Genomic DNA, 25,197 nt, shown 5'->3' with positions numbered 1-25,197 from the left:
CCCGAGGAGGACACGGGCCGGAACCCGGAATGCGTTGTTTTTACCGTCGAGTCGCGCTGAAACCGTTTGAAATAGCCGTTTACTAGCCGTTCTACTAGTACTTTTCTTATCGAAAATCCTTGTCAAGCCCGTGTTTAGTTGGCTGAAGTTTGGAATTTGGGCTACTGTAGCACTTTCGTTTTTATTTAGCAATTAGTATTCAATCATGGACTAATTAGGCTCAAAACGTTCGTCTCGCAATTTTCCATCAAACCGTGCAATTAGTTTTTTTCGTCTACATTTAATGCTTCATGCACGTATCGCAAGATTCGATATAATATATATTGTAGCACTTTTTGAGAAATCTTTTTGAACTAAACACGGCGCAAGTTCCATCATCAGAAGAACAGTACCTTGATCACCGACAGGCGGGCGACAATTCACGACCTCCTCGGTCCTCGTCCGCATGCGTTTTTCAGTTCAGAAGAAGTGACAGGGCTGACAGCCTTCATGGTGCGGGCCAGCAGGGTGTTGACGGGTGCTCGTTCAGAGACGAGAGATCCACGTTGCTCCGCTGGTGTCTCACCATGAATCTCTCTCACCGGAGAAATGCGCCGTCCAGACGGCACGCGCGCACGTGCGGCGAACGGTTGCGCGTTGCATGCATGGTGGACGACGACGAAGATAGATTTGGTGTCAGAAGTGTTGCTCGCTCGCTGTCGGTTGGACATTTCGAACGTGTGCTGCTCCGTTCGTGTTTTCCCGGGAAAAGTTGTTTTCGTCCGGAGTCGGTGAGTTCGATAAAAGAAAAGTTTGTGCGGACGCGGTGGATGGAGCGATAGTTCGTCTTCGAAAAGTGTTTTTTTTTAGAATCATTCGTCTTCCAAAAGGTGATGAAGAAGACTGAATGAAGAACCAAAAGAAAAGGAAACAATGGAGTTGGCGAGGACGACCGAGAGGGCTGAAAGGGAGAAAGAAAAATAAGCGGCCCAGAATATGAAGGTTGTAGAGGCCGGGTATGGCTATGGCGGGGGTGCATTGCTATTTGGGTCTGAACAAGGTTAGGCCGGCCCGTGTAATTCGCGAGCCAGCTATGCAGGCGGATCAGAGATTGTGAGGCCCGTCAGGTTGCTATTTTGTTTTCCTGCACGGAACATCCGGAGAACAAGTGTTACTGCTATCGTTTATAAGCCCTCAGTTTTATCTGCAGCTGCCCATTCAAGTGCTCAAACTCTTCTAATCCCTGCATAGTTGGTCAATTTTGTATGAAATTCCAAAAAATTTGGCATTGCTCTCTTATGGAAGCAAAATTATCTAGACCTTTCAACAAGGGCGCAGGCGTAGGCTTCAATTATGGGACGCCAGGTCATGACAAGAGTTCTAGATAATACAGGTTTGACGTCACAATCACACGAAAATCACAGGAAATCAGAAGAGATTCTTTCTTGCTCAATGCCGGAATTTATTCTTGTCTTCATCAATTCATCATCATCACAATAACGAAAAGACCAATGACTCCGTCGTACTCAATGTATGGCAACATCATAGAGACCTACACATAAACCTTTTCCAGTGCACAAGAATTAATTCATGTGGACCATTTTCAACTTAAGAATCCATAGTTCCACTAACGATCACGAATGTTTACAGATTTACTGTGGTTCAATCAGGGGGCAGTACCTACAGAAGCAGGTACAAGCTAAAGTCCATCTGCGCACATAGTCGCATGGATTCACCTAGAATTGTGCCATAACCACATCAATTTGCTTGAACTCCTATAGTTTCATCGTTGTGTAAGTTATATGGCCGGAGGCCCAATCAGCTTCAGGCCAGCAGCAAAATTTGCGATGGACCAGATCTAAAGTCCTGGGCCTGCACGAACGGATAACAAAAGCTAAATTTCCATCCCCCTTACCAAACCTGCAAGCCTACACTGTGTCAGATACTTTTGGAGCCCAACATAGATTACGAGTCAGTAGGACTCGTAGTAGATGTGGCCACAGCGTTTTCTTTGGCATCATCTTTCTCCTGACCGCCTACATTTCTTTCGTCGTTCCCCGTTTCCTTCTGGCCAGCCACAGCATTTTCTTCCTTCTCCTTCATCGTTTCCTTCTGCCTAGCTGCAGCATTTTCTTCCTTGTCCTTCGTCGTTTCCTTTTTCTCAGCTGCAGAATTCTGTCTATCCTTGCTGGTTTCCTTCTTGCCAGCCACAGCATTATCTTTGTCTTTGCTCTTTTCCTTCGGGGCAGTGACAGGAAAATCTTCCTCCGGTTGCCTATGCCACCGGAAATTTGCTGCTTCAATCCAGCGTAGGTGGACCAAGAACTTCTTGTTGTCAACACCCCAGCGGGCCTTCTCTGTTCCCAGATCCACAGTTACAACATGGGTGACACTAGAATCCACATCTGTAGAGCAAACGGCACCCAGATACTCGGCCATCTTCCAGAACATCTGCTCCTGTGGGCGAGTATTGTTTGGGAACACCCGACTGAAGACTATTTTGCAACCTTGCAGTATTTCCTTCCGTACCGCCTTGATCACCTGTATAGGGGGCATACAAACACAAGAAACAGCCAATTACAAATGAGATCTGTAAGCCACACCACATACAGGATATATTAAGCAAGCTATAGTTCAGTTATTTTAAAATTGATAAAACACAATTCACCTACTCTTAAGAAAAACATAAATAGTTCTTAAAGCATAAAAGGCAGCGCGAAGGGTATATGCAAAGCCTACCTGTCTTACATCCCGTGAAGAAAGATCAGTTTCAACAGCCTACATAAGAGAAGTACAAGGACAAATGGTTAAAAATGAAATACTTTTGTCCTTACAAGATTCCGGTCTACTGTGACGAATAGAACATAGAAAAAAAGAGTGATAATGTGATAAAACTTTGAACTGAATAAACCATGTCAAAGAAACTCGCGTGTATGCGCTTCAAGACATCTAAAACAGTAGCCAAAGCACCATCACTCTCCCTTTCATCTTGCATCGACTCTGCCAACGACCTAACACCAAAACCAAATTGGCGGCAGCTTGAAGCAAAGAAATGATATCTCTCCATCAGAATCAGGTTTTCTTTATGCTTCTGCCATACCTGAAACAAAATTCCATTTTTCAGGCTGGCCAGCCATGAATGGCAAATGACAATAAAAAACAGAAATTTTGATCACTCTAAGCACGAATAACATGGTCCTACCAGCTTCTACACATTGAGGATAATCATTACACTTTGATAATTGAGGATAGATGTTTCTATTTTTAAATCTATATGTTGGAAGCAAACAGGAAATAAAGAGCAGTTACTAACCAGGAACACTTACGAGTGATCAGAGTATTCTACAATGAGACATTTAAGACCGAGCTTGGCCAATGAATTCATGTCAAATAATGTGACTTTTGGTTGCATAAAATAAAACTGTTCTAAATCAGCTTGCCCTATTTTGGATAGAAAATGCGCATACTTATGAAAATAGTCATTTAGGGCCTGTTCGCTGGTTGGTTTCTGGACTGATAAGCCCAGCTGGTGCTGGTTTGTTGTGAGAGGAAAACACTGTTGGCTGGCTGATAAGCCCTGACTGAAACCAACAAGCGAACATGCTGATAATAACACTTACATACTCAGTGTCATCAAGAATCACTGCAACACTTTCAGCTCCAAGAATCACATCAAGACCTTTCTGGTGTTGCTGAGTGCAATCTGAGTTTGAAATCACTTTCGAAGGAAAATAGATGTTACTAGGGTCAAGAAGCTTCGCAATTTCAATTGCATAAGGTTTGTCACCCATGGTGTATATATACATCTCAAACATATTGCTTGCTTCTTTCAGAAATTCTCGGACAAATGGTCTCAATTTTGTGAGCATCTGCATTGAATTTAGTGAAAAGATGCTTCTGTTTGGATCATCTGCATTTAGAAAATGAGGGGTTCACTAGCTATGTTATATACATTCATGGATAAGCCACAACAGTTTCAGCAAGGGTCAAAGGACATGAAACATAGACAACTGCAAGAAAATAATCATCTGTAATTATATAAAAGTTGTTAATCATTATTACTCTGCTTAATAGGATAGAAGTTAGAAAAGACTTGTAAAGTTCATTTATGGGTAATACCAACTGATGCTAACTGCACTGAGCCATAAAAATGTTTGTCTGAGAACAAAAGATAGAGGGACTAGAGGGCCCTAAAGTTCTTAATAATTTCAATCTGTAACTAAAACCACATTATGCAGGAATAGGCTAAAGCATATAGACATGCCATGAGTAGTGGCATTGAACTTCTATTTTCTATTGTGAAATGCTAGCTGCTTATACAAATATATTGGCTCTGCCCTAGTGCCCGTCACTCAGTAAACTGTATGCATTCGAGTCCACATTCAAACATACATGCCATCTTTTTATTTCCATTGTCTAGCAAAAGAGGCAACATTGGCCAGTACCCACTACTCTATTTTCAAACAGAACTTTGTAAACAAATAGAAATTTTATGATGTAATAGATGTATAAGAGAAAATGTTACTCATGCCATCTTTCAAATAAAATCATGTAAAAATCAAAAGTTGACAAAATATATCATGACAACATAATGGCATCTATAGTTGCAATCAGAGGTGGTACCTTATGCTCATGGTAATAAAATATAATTTCAACCAAAGATGACTACAAGTTCTCAAAACTTATTATAATTATATAATATTACCTTTTGAAGCAGCAGTCTGAATACCCAAATCTTTTTCAGCAAAAGAAATATCTTGGAGTTTGGTCGAGTTGATCAGTGTGTGATCCAAGTCCAAAATGAGTACTAATTTTCTTTCACGCAACAGATTCTTCAAATCAGCACCACGTAGTCTGTCAATTTCTGAGGTACCTAGCCTCAAGCCCTGCATTTTAATAATCCTCCTAAATTTGTAAAACTGCTCAGAGACAAGGCAATGTGCAAGTGCAACTGGAAATGAAAATAAAATGGCAGTACAGCGCCCACAAATTTGCAAAAGTGTGCCCAAAAATACAGGTGCCATAAGGGAACTCCACATTCTGAAGTACCTTGTGGATGTAACCAAAAGCAACTCCTGAAACATTTTCCTCGTCTTGTGGCTTGCCACATCTAAAGCAAAGTCCACCAAAATATCCAGGATGTGGACATGCCTCGACCTGGACATTTTTAGATGCACCTGAAAAAATGTATTCTCAATAATTTAACATGCCATCTATCACACACGAACACTTAGACACTCAATGCTCAATATATGATGAACTAAGCCCAAGCCAGTTGCAACAGAAGAAAGAAATGAAGTTACACAACATTTAGGGATATTCTAAAAAGAAAATATAATAGCCACCGGCAGCTGGATAATTTGTTGTGATTAAATTCAGAAATATAAATGACAGAAAGTGGTTTATATTCTACAACTCTGAAAGGGCAACCATCTGTACAATTAGTGCAACCTACGAACAAGGTAGCGAGTCAACCGTGCAACACAATGCAGAAAAATATAATTTAGAACACCACATTTGAATTTTGAATTAAATGCATAATCATGTCCCCTTAGGTTGCAAAATGACACTAACATATTTGCAAAGTGAGACTAAGAAGCGTACCAGTGGGAATTTTGTCAGGCCTAACTGATGTTCCTTGATCTTGAAGCTGTTCCTCCACTCTACGCCTTTTGGTACTGCATTTTGCATGCAGTTGACAGCAGTCAGATTCATAGTACAAAATCTACGAAACAAGTAACGATTAGTTCTTTCTTAACACAACTTCATCCCATGAACTTTGTCCCTTCGTTTTCTCCGAATACTAGAGTGCTCTCCCCATCCTCAATGATAACTGAAAACTCTTACTACCCAGCATGGAAAGACACCGCACTTGATACAACATCTGATGCAGCATTTTTACACATGTGCACTTTTCGATACAATCAATACCTCCATGATATCATAACTGCTGACTTGCAATTCTATTGATATCCCATTTGTTTTTAGCATCAGAAGTTTGAATTTCATTTCATGTGAATCAATGATCTAACAGCTTTTTTGGAAAGATATTGAACACCAGAAGATCAAGCACAAAACAGCAAGGGGCAGCCACCGAGCCAGCCTAGTCACTAGGCAACACCAGTAATCCACCTGACTTTTAGAAAACTGACTAGGATGCAATGATTCTCCCTCCCTCCCTGGATTAGAAGGGATGAACTAGGATTTTAATTATATTGAACTGAACCTCAATCCATAAGCAGGTGTCTTACTACTCTAGTACAAGACAAATTTACAACTACTAGGCCCAAAAATCAAAGGCAAGGGAAGGGGTCTATTTAGTAACACAAGTTTACATCAAAAGCCAAATGAATAAATCAAGCAGGGTACACATTTCTTAAAGGAAAAGATAGAACAGACAGTAGCTAGGAGTGCTCGAATGTTTGTTTGCTTTTGGATTCTAATTGACTAGGATTCACATTTCTCACTAGGATTGTCATTTAAATAGGCCTTGCAGCAACAGAATGCAAGAATTATATCATTTACCACAACAGAGAGGATAAGCTACGAGCTAAGGCACATGCTTGCATGTCTTGTGATAGGATCCTTGATCCTACTGCGACTGCGAAGAGCATACGGGTATGAGATGGGAGGACGAGGGCGGAATTCACGGAGGCGCTGTGGCTGTGCAGGGAGCGGCGGCTTGCCCTAGGGAGTGCGTGAGAGAGAGAGCAGGGAGGCAGGAGGGTCACGTAGATGACCCTTGAGGCCAGGCAAATACTATTGCCTTGCTTAATTAATTCCCAAAGAGTCAAGGGGTATTTATCCCCTGAAACTTACAAGCAAATCAATCACAAATCCTATAATTATGGAAATAGCAAAAATAACTATAGATAGCTGATCCACAGCGCCTGGGCCCCTTGCCGCCGGTGTGGCCTAGTCACTGGGCCTGGGCCGGCGTTGATAAGAGATGCCCGTCAAAACATCTTGTCCTAATTTTAGCCTGTATCCATAAGCAAAAGATGAAAACATGACAGACATGAGTGCAAGAGTTCAATCATTTATTCATTTACCACAACAGAGAGGACAAGCTACAGCACATGCTCGCATGTCTTGCCCTAATTTCAGCTTGTATCCATAAGCTGAAGATGAGAACATGATAGACATGAAACTTGCATAACACAAGAGAATGGATGCCTTCATGGTACTCTATAAATGGGGACTGAAGATTAGAGCAGTGCTATCAAATCTATTGGTTCTACGAATTTCAGATTTGGCATTTCACATAATAGAAAAGTCGATTCACTAGTCAATATGGTTAAGTGCGCTCAGTACACGAGCAGTAGGAACTTCAGTAAATATGCGGGGGGGGGGGGGGGGGGGGGGGGGGGGGGGGCGTGGTGGTGGTAAATCCTTTTAGAAACACAACTGCTGCAGTGAGGATCCTCCTCAACGCATATGGCTTGCACATTTTCTCCGTGCAGGAGAAGGTAAATGCATGAATTGGTCATCCATTTCTTTCTACATGAATCACATATCCAAGAAACCATTAGTCTTGATCTACTCTCGGTTTTCTCTATTTGGTCCAAGTTGCTAGCTGTAACTTGAGGGTCGATTTGGAGGGGAAATATAAAAAAGGAGGGAGCAAGATCAGTTGCGAAGGGCGGGCCTGGTGCAAGCGGTAGAGTCTTACCGCCTGTGACCGGAAGGTCCCGGGTTCGAGTCGCGGTCTCCTCGCATTGCACAGGCGAGGGTAAGGCTTGCCACTGACACCCTTCCCCAGACCCCGCACAGAGCGGGAGCTCTCTGCACTGGGTACGCCCTTTCAAGATCAGTTGCAGGGCTCGAGCAAAAGACTTGTGCTTCAAATCCTGATAAATAAATACATTCCATTTTATGGTTTGTATTATAAGTCGCAGCGCTCTCCGGCTGCCGCGGCGTGCTGTTGCCAAGCCCATGCTAATGAGCCACTCTGTCACTTGCGTCACTGGTACATGACGCCAATCATAACAGATTCCATAGTTGTTTAAATTGCTATTAGTTGGTTGATTCGTTCTTCTGTTGGGTTTCAACTCTAGCCTACCCCAACTTGTTTGGGACTTAAAGGCTTTGTTGTTGTTGTTGTTGTAGTTGGTTGATTCGTTGTTTAAATGATTTGTGGACTTGTCGTGAATATATTTCACTAAATGATCAGTAGTGGTATATCTTTAGGCCATATTCTCATGTAGGCCCCGTTCGCTTGTCTTAAAAATGACTTGTTCGGCTTCTTTTTTCAGCCGGAACAGTGTTTTTCTCTCACAACAATTCAGCCGGAACAATGTTTTTCAGCCAGTTTCAGCCAAGTTTCAGACCAGCGAACGGGGCCGTAGTGGTATGAAATATTATACATGAAACGATACTTCCCATACCATATATAGTACTCCCTCCATCCAAAAGTCTAAATCATCTTAGTAAAATTAAATTTTCCTTAAGTCTAAATCGTCTAGCTTCTCTCTCCTATTTTGCTTGGTTTCTGGCGCTCACAACTCCTCGTATTCCCAGCTGAATTAACGCATGGCTGCCGTTCCGTTTAGTCCGTTAGCCATTTATTTCTTCTATCTATCAGGTCCGTTTTCTATCTACTAGGAGCCTCCGCGTGCACCTCCACATGCAACAACGTTAGCATCCGTTTACATGGGAAAACAAACAGACGCTCTAAGGATTAACGAGAGCATGGTGACTAAATGAAAATAGGCACGCTTGATGTTCTCCTTGGTCACCGTGCCCAAGGCTTATATGATTTAGACTTTTAGATGGAGGGAGTAGCTAAGATTGAGTATAAAATTTTGAACTCCTGATAAACTATTATTTACAGGAAAAGGTTAGCTGAATAGTTACTCTCTGCTGTCAGTATGTACAACAAGCAAAGCTAGCAAAATCATTGCTTCACCAGAAAGTTTTTGAACTTTCAAGCATGCCTGGAAGTCTGAAATTGGTCAGAATTGTAGACCTCTAAAGAAAAATCAACAGGTATTGTTTTCTGAATTTGTATTTTATTTGAAAATAAACTACCAAAAGTGGTACTTAGTGGTGGTAGGAGGTTGTGGTCTTTAGAATGTATCGGCCTCCTGTACAAGGAGTCATTAATTTGATGCCCTGATTAACATCCCAAGTAAAGTATATCATAGCATCAGCATCCCACATCACAAAAGGCCTTTGCTGCCCTGAGCCTGATGAATTCAAGGCACACTGACACAGACTGACAGTTGCTATTTGCTCCAAAAGATGTTGAAAGATCTTATTTCGGCCTAGACATGCATACCATGAATATTTGTATTGTTTTTAATTTGCATGTTATTTGGGAAGGTCTACTATCTCGTGTAAATTTTGTATGGCCCTTGCAACGCACGGGCCATCACCTAGTGAGGCATGTAAAAAAAAGCAAGCAAAACCCTGAAGCATATGTTTTACCCGATGAAACACGAAACCCTAATAAGCTCGAATCGGGGCAAATATGCTTATCCCTAATCCAACAGCGAGGCCGATCATCCAACTCTAAATGCGCGTGGAATTCAAGGTTATAATAATCGCGTGGCCGATGCCACCAAACCCATGGAGTCGTCTAGCGGTGAATTAAGAGGAGGGAGGACCAGGCAGGCGGCGCGTACCCGTTTTGTTCTATGGGGTCAACCTCTGGCTCCTCCGGATCCTCATCCTCATCCTCGTCCTCGTCCTCGTCCTCGGTGGCGGGGAAAGCGGGGGAGGGGTCACCAGGGAAGGCGGAGTCGGCGCCGGAGGCGAGCTCGAGCTCGGAGTCGAGGAGGGCCGCGAAGTCGTCGCTCCCGCTCGACGACGACGGGGACGGCGACGGCGCCTCGGCGAGGCTCATGGGCGCGGCCGCGCGGCGCCGAGGGCAGGCAGAAGGGTGGGGTGGGGCTAGAGAGCGTTTGGAAGGAGCGAGGTCGAGATGTCAACGGGGGGTTATCTCGCCCATCCCCGTCCCCGCGACAAATTTCCCCCCGTTCCCGTTTCTGTAAAGACTCGTAGGAGCACTTCTTCCCCATCCCCATTCCCGCTTGAGGATTTAATCCCCGTGGGGATCCCCATCCCCGCAACACGTGAAGCACGCTCGCCGCCGCCGCCGTAGACGCCATCGACGAGCACGCGGCCACCTCGCCCACGGATCTGACCACCACAGTCGCAGATCCGCCTGGAGAAGCCGTTGGAGGCGCTCCTCGGCCAGATCCGTCGTCGCTGGAGGTGCTCCTCGGCCAGATCCGCCACCGAGCTCAAGGGAGTGGGAGGATCCGCCACTGCTGGAGGTGCTCCTTGGCCAAATCCGTCGCCGAGCTCAAGGGAGAGGGAGGATCCGCCGTCGCTGGAGGTGCTCCTTGGCCAGATCCGCCGTAGAGCTCGAGGGAGAGGGAGGATCCACCGCCGGGGGTACGCCGCTGCCCGCACCCGCGAGAGGGAGGTCGTGCCGCCCTGCGCGACGCCGCCATGGGTGGGCAACCACACCGAGGATCTGCCCAGGCCCGGCCTGGATCTGCGTTGCCCCGCCATAGATCCACCCGGCCTCAGCATGGATCTACGCCGCCGAGCGCTGTGAGGACCGCTTCGCCATGATCCGCGCCGGAGGTGGATGAGAGGTGGAGCGAGAGCGAGAGGGAGTGCGGGTGCGGCGGCGGGGAGGCAGGGAGCGAGAGGGAGTGCGGCCGTGCGGGTGAGCGAGAGGGAGTGCGGCGGACTAGTGAGCGAGAGGGAGTGCGGGTGCAGCGGCAGGGAGGCAGAGCTAGGTTTTTCCATATATATACGTGGCATTCTTACGTGGGCTTTGGGCTGATGGGCCGACGGAATGAGTTGGACTGTTGGAGGCTGTGATGAGCAGGTGAAGAAACGGGGATGCGGGTTAACAGGGACGGGGGACAGGCTCCCAAACCCGCCCCTGCCAGACCCCACGGGGAATGATTTTCTCCCATTTAGTTCCCCGTGGGGATAAATTTAGTCCCATCCCCGTCCCTAATAGGGGAATTCTCCGTGGGGAATCGGGGATCGGGTCCCCATTGACATCTTTAGAGGGAGGTGAATCAAGACTGGGCTTTTCTTATTCTGGTGCAGAGAGTAGTACCAGGTAAATTAGTTGGGCTGGTGGTGAGGACTGATGAATGGATGAAACAAGAGTTTTTTTATATGTACGGCCTCGTAAAAAATGGCTCCTCTAATTTTTTTAACTTACTTGTATGGCTCTGAAACGAACTTACATTCCTTTTATGGCCTTCCGTCTGTTTTTGCCACTTGACGGTATTAAGGCAAGGATAAAAAGACCGTTTTGCCTGTAGCGTAAAAAAATAAACTGCAGAGTTTTGTTTATTTATTATATATTTGAAGTAATATTAAGCAAATAAATTCACATATAACAGCAGTACATATTTTGAGCATGTAATACACATAACAATACATATTTGAAGTAATATTAAGCAAATAGGACACATAACAGTACATCCCCGTTCGCTTGCCCTTAAACCCGGCTTGATCCGCTTCTTTTTTCATCCGAAACAGTGTTTTTCTCTCACAAATTCCTCCAGCATTCCTCCAAACCATCCAAATTCCTCCAGAATTCCTCCAAGCGAACAAGCCCTAATGTGCTCTAAAAATTTTCACACATGCATTGCAATTAACTGAGTCTCACATAAATAAGGTCTCACATAAATCCACCATAGTTTTAGTCACACATAAACAAGGTCTCACATAAATAAGGTCACACAAGAGTGTGAATTTAAATATACATTGGTCTCACATACAACTAGCAAATTCAATAAGCATATAACAAATCAAAGACTGAGCCTTCTTTTGCTTCGTGTGCTCATGGCAGGGCTGCTAGAAGTACTGCCTTGCTTCTTGTACCCATCGATGAGCTGTCAGGTGGCACCTTCGAAATATCTACGCCTTTTTTCTTTGGAAGACCTAGCTTCTTCTTGATGGGTGTCCGCTTCCTTTTAACTTGAGCAGGTCGATCTTCACGTGAAGCAATAGAAAGTGTTTCGGACTGATTTGACCCACTTATTGACCTACAAATGTTATACATTGACAATGGTTTAGATAAGAGGGAATAAATTGGATTCATGTAACTAAAATTCAGAATTAGAAAACGTACAATTTTGAACGTCCAGAGTTGGAGTTAGTGTGGTTTCCCTTTTTCTTACTTGAAACTTCCAAGCTGTGGCTGTCATGGTAGTCAAATAATGAAGTTTTCAAAGCAAGATGTGATGATATAGAGAGATTTCAGCAATATATAAATTACCTTTTAGAGGTTTCAGGTGTACAATCATCACTTTTCCTCTTTTTAGAAGATGTTGTTTCCAAGTTTTGACTACGATGACAAATTAGTTGGTATTTAGAATCCATCAGAAGTGCGAAATAACCATGTGAGAAAGGAAGAAATACCAAACCATGGAGAAAAAGACATGGATGCCGCTGGTGCATCTTCCTTTAAAGGCATAATGGAACTTTGGGTTGATTTGGTGTTCCTTGCTCTCTTATTTGGTTCTCCCTTGAAATAAGAATAGAATCAATATCATGTATTTTACAAAGGAAAAAACATAAATAATAGAGAAGACTAGACAAGTTATTACCTGATTGCTTTCATAGCTTCAATGTCTTCTGGTATGTGGTTCAGGATTCATAAGGTAATCATCCTCATCTACATCATCATTGTCTATGTTGTCATTGTCTATGTTGTTCTTAGGTTGGGTACCCACATGTGGGGGTACGACCCCGGATACCCACGACAGACTACATAGGCTGCGCCACCAGGGGTAGTCCAGCCCACAAGACAAAGACTTACGGTGCAAGGTACTGATCGGTGTGTACCGCAAGACATCAAGGGCGATATCCTAAAGATGCTACGAGATGTGTTAGGATATGCTCGATCCCGTGATTTTTGTAATCTGTTATTACTTACTGGTTATCTCCTAGATCTAACCGACTTATAACCCTACCTGACTATATAAGGCAGGTAGGGGACCCCCTCAAAACGCACGCAATATCATACGATAGCCAATATAAACTAACAGACCACAGGAGTAGGGTATTACGTCGTGCTAACGGCCCGAACCTGTCTAACTCTTGTGTCTCTGTTGCCTTCTTGTTCTTGATTACACGTACCTTTGCTGATTAATTTATCTTCATGGGATACCCCTCGGAGGACTGCTGATGATATTCTGTCGACAGTTGGCATACCAGGTAGGGGTGTGCATGCTGTTTCCATGACGAACAAGATGGTACACTTTTTAGGCTCTTTGTCCTCTCCAAAGCCCGACCAGATCTTTACGGTCGGATCAATCTCTTGGGTCATCAATGCTGACGGAGACGGAGAGATCATCAAGTCGATGCAGATCGATTCTGCGCCAACCACAACAACGTCCGTGATAGCAGATCCAATCTCGGAACCGCCTCCGAGGTTGTCTTCACCAACAACTCATCGCCTGCTACCCTGCTACTCGAGGAAGCAGGTCAACAACAATGATCTAATCGCATCCATTGACCAGGTCAGCCAAAAGCTCATTGACTGCCTCTTCCTCATGGAATCAGCCCTGACCACTCTAGTTCAGCGCCGACCACCTTCCGGTTCCAATCTATCAGAAACCAATCAGAAAACTCCAGGGGATATGGCCACCATCCATTAGGATGCCCTAAGGGACAAATTCACCGACCAGATTGGAGACATCTATCCTCTCGCCGACCCAATCGCTGACCAGCTCTCACCGACTGTCAATATGCTACAAATCGGCCAACATCCCAAAGAATCCCTCCACACCATCCTAGAGGAAAATCCAGACTCTGAGTCCTAGGGCCCTGTGGAGATTGTCGCCGAAACCGCTGCCATCCAACCTCCTTTTCCACCTTTCCGCGGAGGTGGGATTTTTAATGTCAGCATCGATAGCCCTCCGTGGGATGGAGAAACTGATGAGGACCGCACAGCTCATGTCAACAGAAACACCAACTGTGCACAGCGCCGAGCGAATGAGTCCGCCATTGTGCTAACCGAGGCTGCTCGCAACGGAGAACAACTCGACTCGCAAGGGAGGCCACACCCACTTCACCGCAACCTCGACGACAAAGTCATCCATGTCGACGGCCACGATGTCTACAAGACCCCAAGCACCAACTTGGCCATGGTCGCTAATGAGCTCACTCGGCTCAAGCAAACACCAGAAGTCGCCAAGGTCGTCGTAATGCTTAAAGCTGCGCACTGGCAGGTCAATGAGATCTCCCAGGATCAGGGACCTTCCTACTCGACAAGCTCGAATCGCTGATCCACCGCGCCAAGATCCAATCATCGCCCCGACAGAAGCCATTTCGCCGACCAACATTGTGATGATGGACAACCCCTCTAGGGGGGAGCTAGGGGAAACCGTATCAACTACCCTCGCCAACTTGACCAAGAAGTCGATCAAGATGTCCGAGCACACATCAACAATCTCCGGGATGCACGACGTCATATCGATGGGCACCATTTCTCTCGGCATGAAGAGGAAGTACGCCGGCGTGAAGAATATGAGCAAGAATTCAGTAATCCGGATGCAGCCCTCCAGCCACTTAACGCCGGCAATGCCACCAATCTAGACGGTGGTGATCCCGAAGGGCCCCCAAGCATTCATGAGAGCACTCTGAACACTCTAGTGGCCTCATGGTTTCAAAATCACTGGGGTTGAGCCCTATGAGAGATAGATGAACCCCACACAGTGGCTACAAGCTTATGCCACCACTGTGCGTGCCACCGGGGGAGATACCAGTGTCATGGTGAACTATCTTCCTGTCATGCTCATGCCGACCGTAATGAACTGGCTCACGAGCCTCGCCCCAGATTCCATCGAATCTTGGGAACAGTTGAAGAAGGTCTTCACCGACAATTACATGGCTACATGTACTCGGTCGGGCACCAAGCACGATTTGAATCGTATTTATCAAAAATCGTCCAAGCTTCTCTGTAGCTACATCAGATGTTTTTTCGAGATGAGGAATTCTATTCCTAACATCATGGAAGCAGAAGTCATCACCGCCTTTGTCTGAGGACTCCATCATCGTGACCTCCGCTCCAAATTCAATCATAAGCCACCAAGGGGGATTGGTGAGATGATCACGACCGTCGATCAATACGTCGATGCTAAAGAGGCCAAAGTTCATTTCAATGAGGATGTGGGCACTCACTGCTCAACTCGCCGTAGCAACAATCGCCTCGATGAACGACGCCACAGTGACCACCGCTACGATGACCGTGACCACCATCAGGACAGTGGCCGCGATCAGCCAGAAGGGTCTAATGCTGGTTAGTATCGCCGTCGCTGTCCAGACAACATCATCACCACCATTGACAAACCTCGCGCCAAACATAACTATGACGAGCAGTACCAGAAAATCCTCAAAGGCCCGTGCCCCCTCCACAAGAACAACAAGCACAAGATGAAGGACTGCCTTGGCTTGGCTAAGGAGTTCCAAGCCAAAAAGAAGGACGACGACGCCAAAGGTCGCCGACCACCTAGGGACAACAATAACGCCTTCTAGGATCACGACAAAGTGGTCGTCACTATCTTTGGGGGCCTCACCGCCTTAAAAATAGAAGAGATCAAAAACTCACCGCCCGCCGGGTGCTCGCCGTAAACACAGAAGACGCTATCACCGACCCTAGCTATCACTCCTGGTCTGAGGTCCACATCACCTTTAGTAGGGATGACCAGTGGATGGACATCCCTCACACAGGGCGTTTCCCCCTCATTCTCGATGCAACCATCAAGAAAGTACTCTTCAGGAAAGTACTCATCGACAGCGAAAGCACCCTAAACCTGCTCTTTGTCGGAGCCCTAAAGGAGCTAGGCCTTGGAGTAGAAGACCTCACTCCCTCTGACTCCTTCTGGGGGGTGGTACCTGGTAGGGCATCCCAACCGCTTGGAGAGATCACCCTCTCGGTACAATTCGGCATGGCCAACAACTTTTGTATCGAGCACATCAACTTCTACGTTACTAACTTCAACACCGCCTACCACGCCATACTTGGTTGGCTAGCTCTGGCCAAGTTCATGGCCATACCGCACTACACCTATCTGGTATTGAAGACGCCTTCGCATGCAGGAGTTTTGGCCCTACAGGCCAACCTCTCCATCGCCTACGCCTATAAAACAGAGAGTCTCTCCCTCGCCGAAGCCACCGACCTCTCCATCTAGATGGCCAGCATGGTCACCGACGCCAAGACGGTGCCCGCCGATGACCTAGAGATCCCAATGCTAGAGCCTCCTCGTGCCTCCGCCAAGTCTAAGAAAATAAAGGAGGTCGGCCTCGACCTCGACCACTCCACCAAGATCGCCAAGATTGGGGCTCATCTCGACCCCAAATAGGAAAGCATGCTCGTCTCCTTCCTATGTGCCAATGCCGACGTGTTTGCTTGGAAACATGTAGACATGCCAGGGGTACCACGGGAGAAGATCGAGCACTCCTTGAATGTCTCACCGACCGCCAAGCCGATCAAGCAGAAGCTCTGATGATTCACGCCAGACAAGGAGGCTATTAGGGTAGAAATAAAATGGCTCCTAGCAGCTAGATTTATTAAAGAAGTGTATCATCCTGAGTGGTTGGCAAACCCAGTTCTAGTTCAAAAAAAGAATAAAGAATGGAGAATGTGTGTTGATTACACTGATCTCAACAAACACTGCTCTAAATACCCCTTCGGTCTGCCTTGGATAGACGAGATTATAGACTCCACCACTGGTTGTGAACTCCTCTCCTTCCTCGACTGTTACTCTAGCTATCACCAGATATCTCTCAAAGAGGACAACTAGATCAAAACATCGTTCATCATGCCTTTTGGTGCGTATTGCTATACCACCATGTCTTTCAGACTCAAAAACACCGAGGCGACCTACTAAAGGGCCATCTAGATGTGCCTTGACCAACAAATAGGTCGCAACGTAGAAGCTTACATCGATGATGTGGTCGTTAAATCCAAAACCGCCGACAGTCTCATTGTCGACCTCGAAGAAATGTTCGCCAACTTGAAAAGATATAGATGGAAGTTGAACCCTTCAAAGTGCATCTTTGGAGTTCTATCTGGCATACTTCTGGGCTACATTGTTAGCGCCCACAGTATCGAATCCAACCCCGACAAGGTCTCTGCCATTACCAATATGAAATGACCGACCTACGCAAAGGATATACAAAAGCTCACAGGGTGCATGGCTGCTCTCAGCCGCTTTATATCATGCCTCGGCGAAAAGGGACTACCGTTCTTCAAACTACTCAAGGCCTCTGAGCGCTTCTCCTAGATGGAGGAGGTTGATACGGCCTTCAAGCAGCTCAAGTTGTTTTTAACAAAGCCCCCGATCGTGACGGTGCCTCAACTAGATGAAACCCTATTGATCTACATCGCCGCTACCTCTCGCGTCGTTAGCACAACTATCGTTGTCGAGCGGGAGGAGGTCAGACATGCCTATAAGGTGCAACGTCTAGTCTACTTTATCAGTGAGGTTCTTAATGAGTCCAAAACTCGTTACCCTTAGGTTCAGAAGCTGTTATACGCCATTCTGGTCATGTCGCGCAAGCTCAGCCATTACTTCGAGTACTACAAGATCACCGTGGTCACTGAATTCCCTCTAGGGGACATCCTTCATAACAAAGAGGCCAATGGCCACATCATCAAGTGGGTAGTCGAGCTTGGCACTTATTCCATAGAATTCAGAAGCAGGCCTACCATTAAGTCACAGGCGCTGGCTGATTTCGTCGCTGAGTGGACCGAGATCCAAGAGCCCATCCCCGCTGCTTGCCCCAAGCACTAGATAATGTATTTCAACAGCGCCCTCAACATCAATGGTGTTGGTGCTGGCATTTTGTTTATTACTCCGACTAAGGACAAGCTCTGATATGTCCTCCGAATTCATTTTCCAGCTTCCAATAACGCCGTGGAATATGAAGCATGTCTCCACGGACTTCGTATAGCCATCGAGCTCGGCGTCAAACGCCTCATGGTATACAGAGAGTTCGTGCTGGTCATCAACCAAGTCAACAAAGATTGGTCCTGTTCGAGTGAGAAAATGGACGCATACTGTGCCAAGATCAAAAAACTCGAAGGAAAGTTTTACGGTATTGAGTACCACCATGTGGTATGAGACTAAAATCAGCTTGCCGACCACCTATCTAAGATAGGCTCTTCTCGTGCCATGATTCCACCTGGGGTCTTCATTCAAGACCTCTTTACGCCGTCTATTAAAGAAGAGAAGGAAGTTCAAGAAATCCCCCCCTTCGCTGAGCAGCTGGTACTCGCAGTACCTTCACCGGCCGTAGATTGGAGGGAGCAGTTTATCAAGTACCTAACCAGTGTCAACGTACCCACCAACAAGACTGAAACTAAATGTCTCATTCGTCGTAGCAAGCATTATGTGCTGGTAGATGGGAAGTTGATGAGGAAAAGCGCCAAGGAAGGGATACTACAGAAATGCATCACCCAAGAAGAGGGAGTAAAATTACTTTTTGAAATTCACTCTAGCTCCTGCGGCAATCACGCGGCCCCCAGAAACCTGGTCGGCAAAGCTTTCCAAGCTAGTTTTTACTGGCCAACGGCCATCTCCGACACAGAAGACCTTGTCCGACATTGTGAAGGATGTCAGTTTTTCGCTAAGCAAATACACATGCTGGCGCAGGAATTGCAGATAATCCTAGCTTCTTGGCCCTTCACATGCTAGGGACTCGACATGATCGGGCCTTTCAAGCCTGTGCTAGGCGGTTTTCGGTACATATATGTCGCCATTGACAAGTTCTCCAAGTGGATCGAATACAAGCCGCTTTGTTTTGGCTACTGCAAAGAAGGCAATCGAGCTCTTTGAAGATATCATCTATAGATTCGGTCTACCGAATACCATCATCACTGACCTCGGAACTACATTCACTAGTCACTATTTTTGGGATTTATGTGAAGACCGATGCATCTTTGTCAAATACGTCTTTATTGCCCATCCTAGAGCCAATGGTTAGGTCAAATGGGCGAACGGCATGATCCTCGATGCCCTCAAAAAGAGACTATACTAGAAAGAGGAAAAGCATCTAGGAAGATGGCTCAAAGAGCTTCCAGCTATGGTTTGGGGGCTGTGAACTCAAGTTAGTCGCAACACCGACGTATCTCCATATTTTTTGGTTTACGGCTCAGAAGCCATACTTCCTGCGGACATTGCCTTCCGAGCACCTAGGGTGGAGCATTATAATGAAGAGCAAGCCACAGCTATTCGGATAGAGGACATCAATAGAGCCGAAGAAGAACACTTGATCACTTGCATCCGCACAACCAAATACCTAGAAGACCTACAAAGATACTACAATCACAATATCAAAGGTCATTCATTTGCGGTTGGTGACCTCATTCTCCGTAGAAAGCAGAAAACCGAAGGGATGCATAAGCTCTCCTCCCCCTAGGAAGGGCCTTACGTGGTCAAAGAGGTTACCTAACTAGGGTCTTACTAGCTATGTGACATGGAAAGAATCGATATCCCCAATTCATGGCACATCGAGCACCTTATACGTTTCTATCCTTGAAACACTCCAGATATGTACTCTTCACTCCATAATGAATGAAGTTTTTGTCGCCATAATTTGTCTCCATTATTTCTCCACTCTAGTTTAATCTCCATTTACAATTACCAGCTCCAAGCTACTCCTTAACAAACTCCAACAATTATACGTGATCTCCATAAATGCTTTGCCCCGCTTCTCCATACTAAAATATCTTTAAGATATTCCACCAACCATCAAGCAGCAAATGTTCCGCTCTATGTTCTTTGGAGATAACCCTATCTCTGATCTCTCTCTACATGTGCTACGAGCTTCAGCGCTCTGCGTTATGGGTGGTCGGCTGTGGTTCCTCGGTCATGTCTGTTCCCCCTACACGTGCATGGGCTCTAGCGCTCGATGTTATGGAATACGGGCTGGCCAAGGCCAAGAGCCTAGTAACAAACTAACTGCTCAGACGCTACTTATACCATGTATAAACGTGTTAGGGTTAATAACATGTCTCTTTTCACCGCAAATGCTAGCAAGCCGCCTAAACATGCATACGACGTCTACTTACAACATTTATACAAATACACAAATGTTTGCTTAGGCCCTCGTGCATCTAACTCCCCTTTCTAGTTGTTCCATACAGGTTCCTCCCCACTTAGGCTATTTGATGAGGACATGACACCCATGCATATGACTATGTTTGGCACAAGGTATGGAGGGATAGGAGGCCAGCAAGGGTGTCCAAGTCAAGAAGGAGGCCCGAGGCTAATTTGGTTCAAGTCCCCAAGGTGGAGGCCCAAAGCAACACAAGTTCGAGTCTGCCTCGGCCTCCAGGACCAGTCTGCCTTAAACTGGTCACCCAGGATGCATCCGGACTCTGTTTTGACGGCGATCCCAATCTTCCGTCAGGTAGAGGTAACTATCGTTGTGGCGGAGAATGACACACTGATCCAACTCTGATACCACTTAATGAAAATGGGGATCCCGATCTTCCATCAGGTAGAAAAAACTATCGTTGTGGCGGAGAATGATACACGGATCCGGCTTCAGATCAAAAGATCGAACCCTACAATCTTAGCACCACAGCTCCTCTGGTTATCAACCAAGTCACAGACCAGGTTGACCTCGCTAAGAAGGCTAATCCCTGCCTATGCAATGAAGAACACAAGCAAGAACAAGAAAGAACACAACCAAATTATAGATGAATGATTAATCTCACGAAGTTGGGGTCTCACAAACCGATGAACGGCGAAACGGTTCTTGATAGAATAATCTAAACAAAACCCAAAACCTAATGACGGCAGCGGCGTATGATTATAAAGGTCTTAGGGTCGTCGCCTACCCTAGACGCGCCCCCTAATGGGCCCAAACACGATACACGGTCCAACGGACCAAAAGACGGTGTCGCAGCATCCTGGCAGATTCTGGACGCAAACTTGTTTTGATGATTCCCATGGATTATGAAGGGCTTTTGACATGAGACCACTTGGATTAGCTTCCTTATCAAATTAGCTTTCTAACCATTTGTGGATCATCGAAAACGGGGTCCGGATACGTCCTGGGTGACCAGTTTAAGGCAAACTGGTCCTGGAGGCTTAGGCAGACTCGAACTTGAGTTGCTTTGGGCCTCCACCTCGGAGACTCAAACCGAATTAGCCTTGGGCCTCCTTCTTGACTTGGACACCCTTGCTGGCCTCCTACCCCTCCATACCATGTGCCAAACATGGTCATATGCATGGGTGTCATGTCCTCATCATCCTCCCCTTCTTGATGAAAAGCCATCTTCGGCGTCGATTGTGCTTGAAACTGATCCTACACAACATAAAGGAGAACGGGGTTGCGAAGACAAAGAGAACTAAAATAAGTGTGAGAAGGAACGTGACCATGTTTCCAAGAAATTTTAGCAAGCATGTAAACTCCATAATCCAAATGCACACGATGTATGTCAATACTATCCTGCAAAAGATTAGAACTAACCAAAGACAATGTAGGAATAGATGGTCTAGCAGACATAGGTAGCCACCAACAATGCTCCCCTTCTTGGAAGTGAACTTGTTTCTTTGAGGAACATGAGAAAATGTTTGTATTATTATAGCTGTCCTCTAAACGATCATAACCTTGTACAACAAAAGGAAAATTCATATTACTACGAATGTATACTCGATGTATCAAATATTGTCCCTTGTTATTATATTTGCCAATAACATGATATGTGTGTTTAGAAAACCAAGGCAAATCAGCATATTTAAAAAGGCTCTCCTCCAAATAATCTAGGTTACACAAAATATCAAATTCAATGTAACCCAAAGTATATAAAGAAGACAACAGTTTGAACTCATCAGTTTTATTATCAATATGAATAACATGTTTATTTTCAGCACAAGTGACTGGTTCCAAAACATGTAAAACTGAAGCATCATCAATCAATTCATCTTTATCACAAGGAACTTCAAGCAGATTATCATGGGATAGAGATAAATCAAGAGAGGGTTCCACTAACAATTGCTCTATGATAGCATGGTTTGTGGAAAAATTTAGTACATTAAAACATTTCTCACCTTCTGTGAGTGTAGCACCATGAGCATTACCTGTGTTCTCAGCGGGAGTAATAGGTGCATTGTGAAGTGATGGTTCTAAATTTGCATATAAGGTTGTGAGCTCCTTATTTTTTTCTATGTCATCCTCTTGCTTATGAACATTATCCTACAGAAGGTTAGTCATAGCAAGAGGAATAACAACAGACTCTTCCTCTAAATGGTGCACCTCAGCATATGAAGTCAAAACATGAGGTGGATTAACAAAGGTTTCTCACATAAGGAGTTTCATATCATTCCAAGTTTGAGGTTTATCAGAAGGATCTAAAGACTCCCACCAAGATAAAGTAGAATGTCGCAAAACACTAGCTGCATTTTTACCTTCCTCCTTGGACACATAAAGCGAGTAGCAAATATGTTATCTATAGCAATTTCCCACTCCATGTACTCATCAGCACCTATACCATCATAAGTCGGTGGATACGAACAACCTGTCATTGTTAGAAGACAGCAAAAGATAACATAAAAGTATTATCCCTATCAAATGATTATGTGGTTGCAGTGGTGTCACTTTTCACAGCAAGTGGAAGCATCTTACCAAGCTCTTACAAAGTTCTTACCAACATAAGCAGTGGGCGGTACAACCGACGACTGGTTCATGATACCTGTGAGGCAGTGGTACCGAGATTGCAAGGCCCTTTTTCTGTACTAATCTGAAGAGTTTGTGGAGCTTGGAAGGCACACAAAGAATAATATGTATATCTAGAACACAAGTCAGTAACAGAAAGTAATGCTGAATTATAGTCCAAAGTACTTATTCTCGTTGCTGGTCTAAAATGTTTCAAGTACCAGGTGTGTGACAAACAAGTATGGTGGATAGCAAGGTAACAGGTGTGTGTGAGACAAGTATGGTGGATGGAAATAGCAACACAAACAAGGAACCAAATAGCACATGCTAACACAACTCACTTTGGTCTTCTCTATGTGCTCCTCTAGATATTGTTCCTCTTTTGCCCCTCTCTTTTTCTATTTTTTGGGCTGTCGTTGTTTTTTTGGGAAATTTCTACTTTTTTATTTTATTTATTTTTTGATATTTTTCCTTCACTTAGGAGCACAAAAGAAGTAACCACAGAAAATATGAGCTTAAAAAAATGAAAGACGTGGCCTGTGGAAATTTCAGAAGACATGCTTAAAATCGACAAAAAGCTTGTGACCACGAAAAGAGGATCTTGTGACCAGTTTTGACCAATTTAAAATTTTCCAACCCTAGTAAAGTAAGGGATGAACAGATCCGAAATTTTTTTCTAATCGATTTTGATATATGGAACGTCGAAATTGGAGTCCGTATGCGAAAACTAGATCAATTTTAAGAATTGGCTCTGAATTAGAGGACAAAATGGGAACAATGTGCGCAAAATTGGTCACAGCAGCAAAGATTTGATGGAAACGATAGGGGAAAACACACAAACTAGACTCTAACTTGACCTAACCAGCAACAAGACCTCGACCCGGACACAAACTCAATACGACAGACTCTGAAACTGAAATATGCAAATGCTATGGCGCGGAAGGTTCTAGGACAAGAAATAAAAGTATGGCACTGGACTATGGGACGAATGCAAAATACTCAAAACTAGGGAATAAATGTGAACCTGATGGTATACCTTAGCTCTGATACCACTTAATGGAAACGGGGATCCCGATCTTCTGTTAGGTAGAGGTAACTATCATTGTGGCAGAGAATGACACACCAATCCTGCTTCAGATCGAAAGATCGAACCCTGCAATCTTAGCACCACAGCTCCTCTAGTTATCAACCAAGTCATGGACCAGGTTGACCTCGCCAAGAAGGCTAATCCCTGCCTACGCAATGAAGAATACAAGCAAGAACAAGAAAGAACACAACCAAATTATAGATGAATGATTAATCTCACGAAGTTGGGGTCTCACAAACCGATGAACGGCGAAACTGTTCTTGACAGAATAATCTAAGTAAAACCCAAAACCTAATGACAGTGGTGGCGTATGATTATAAAGGTCTTAGGGTCATCGCCTACCCTGGACGCACCCCCTAATGGGCCCAAACACGATACATGGTCCAACGGACCAAAAGACGGTGTCGCAGCACCCTGGCAGATTCTGGACGCAGACTTGTTTCAACGATTCCTGATGATTCTGAAGGGCATTTGACATGATACCACTTGGATTAGCTTCCTTATCAAATTAGCTTTCCAACCATTTGTGGATTGTCAAAAATGGAGTCCGGATGCATCCTGGGTGACCAGTTTAAGGTAGACTGGTCCTAGAGGCCGAGGCAGACTCGAACTTGAGTTGCTTTGGGCCTGCACCTCGGGGACTCGAACCGAATTAGCCTCGGGCCTCTTTCTTGACTTGGACACCCTTGCTGGCCTCCTACCCCTCCATACCATGTGCCAAACATAGTCATATGCATAGGTGTCATGTCCTCATCACTATTGAGCTTAGCCGTCACCGTCTCCCTCACCGAACAGATCGACATCGCCGACCAGCTTCCTCGCCGCGTCCTCCACCTCATTTTTCAGCTGCTTCTCCTTCGTCGTAGTCGTCCCTCTAGTGAATTCGGCCCCTTTTGCTCGAAGATTGATTGTAGGGTAATGAGACTGGACCACTGCCACGGCATGCATCACGATGGAGATAGCGGCGTCGCAGTTGGAGCCTTTGAAGTTCTCCCACACCGCCTTGCACCTGTCAATGATGGCATTCAAATGGGGCGGCCTATCATTGGGTTGAGGAGCTATCTTTGTATCAATACAGTTGAGCACCAACCTGACTCCGGCCACCACAACATCAAAATTTCCCCTCTAGATTTTTGCCTCTAGCTCTAGCATGTTGAATTGTGCCTTGGTTCTTCAATGGTATTCTACAGACACCAAAGGCATCTATCAAATGAAGAAATCATTTCAGCAACAACTCCGACCATGAACTACTCACCTTCTAGATCCTTGACCAGTTTCTTCGCTCACACAGATGCCTTCTCCTTCTCTTGGAGTCGACCGACGACTTGATGTAGCTGACCAAGCTCCACATCTTGCTCTGCAAACACAGTAAACAGCGGCTACATTATGATCGGTCGACAATGCGGAACAAGCTCACCGATTGGGGATACCCTTTTTCTGCTCAGAGATGCCCTTCCGCTACTTGAATGTGTCCC

The 25,197-nt window shown here is 45.3% G+C and overlaps 1 protein-coding gene across 2 annotated transcripts; it reads right to left on the bottom strand.

Annotated features, from left to right (window-relative positions):
- Window positions 1-1,562: 1,562 nt before the first annotated feature.
- On the bottom strand, window positions 1,563-9,948 carry LOC136528233 (RNA polymerase II C-terminal domain phosphatase-like 4). Of its 2 annotated transcripts, none has more exons than XM_066521164.1 (8): window positions 9,606-9,948; window positions 5,584-5,657; window positions 5,029-5,156; window positions 4,685-4,865; window positions 3,600-3,889; window positions 2,891-3,079; window positions 2,719-2,757; window positions 1,563-2,520 (listed from the first exon to the last, which is right to left on the bottom strand). In XM_066521164.1, exons 1-8 carry the CDS (start codon window positions 9,824-9,826, stop codon window positions 1,945-1,947), a joined length of 1,698 nt encoding a protein of 565 aa, XP_066377261.1. In that variant the 5' UTR covers window positions 9,827-9,948; the 3' UTR covers window positions 1,563-1,944. The 2 variants fall into 2 exon arrangements, with proteins under 2 accessions (XP_066377261.1, XP_066377262.1); XM_066521165.1 differs by having other exon boundaries at window positions 2,909-3,079.
- Window positions 9,949-25,197: the final 15,249 nt, after the last annotated feature.

The sequence above is a fragment of the Miscanthus floridulus genome, chromosome 19, assembly GCF_019320115.1.
Source record: "Miscanthus floridulus cultivar M001 chromosome 19, ASM1932011v1, whole genome shotgun sequence".
Lineage (NCBI taxonomy): Eukaryota > Viridiplantae > Streptophyta > Magnoliopsida > Poales > Poaceae > Miscanthus > Miscanthus floridulus.
The sequence above is the reverse complement of the archived record's forward strand: the minus strand, read 5'-3'. Positions and strand labels throughout refer to the sequence as shown.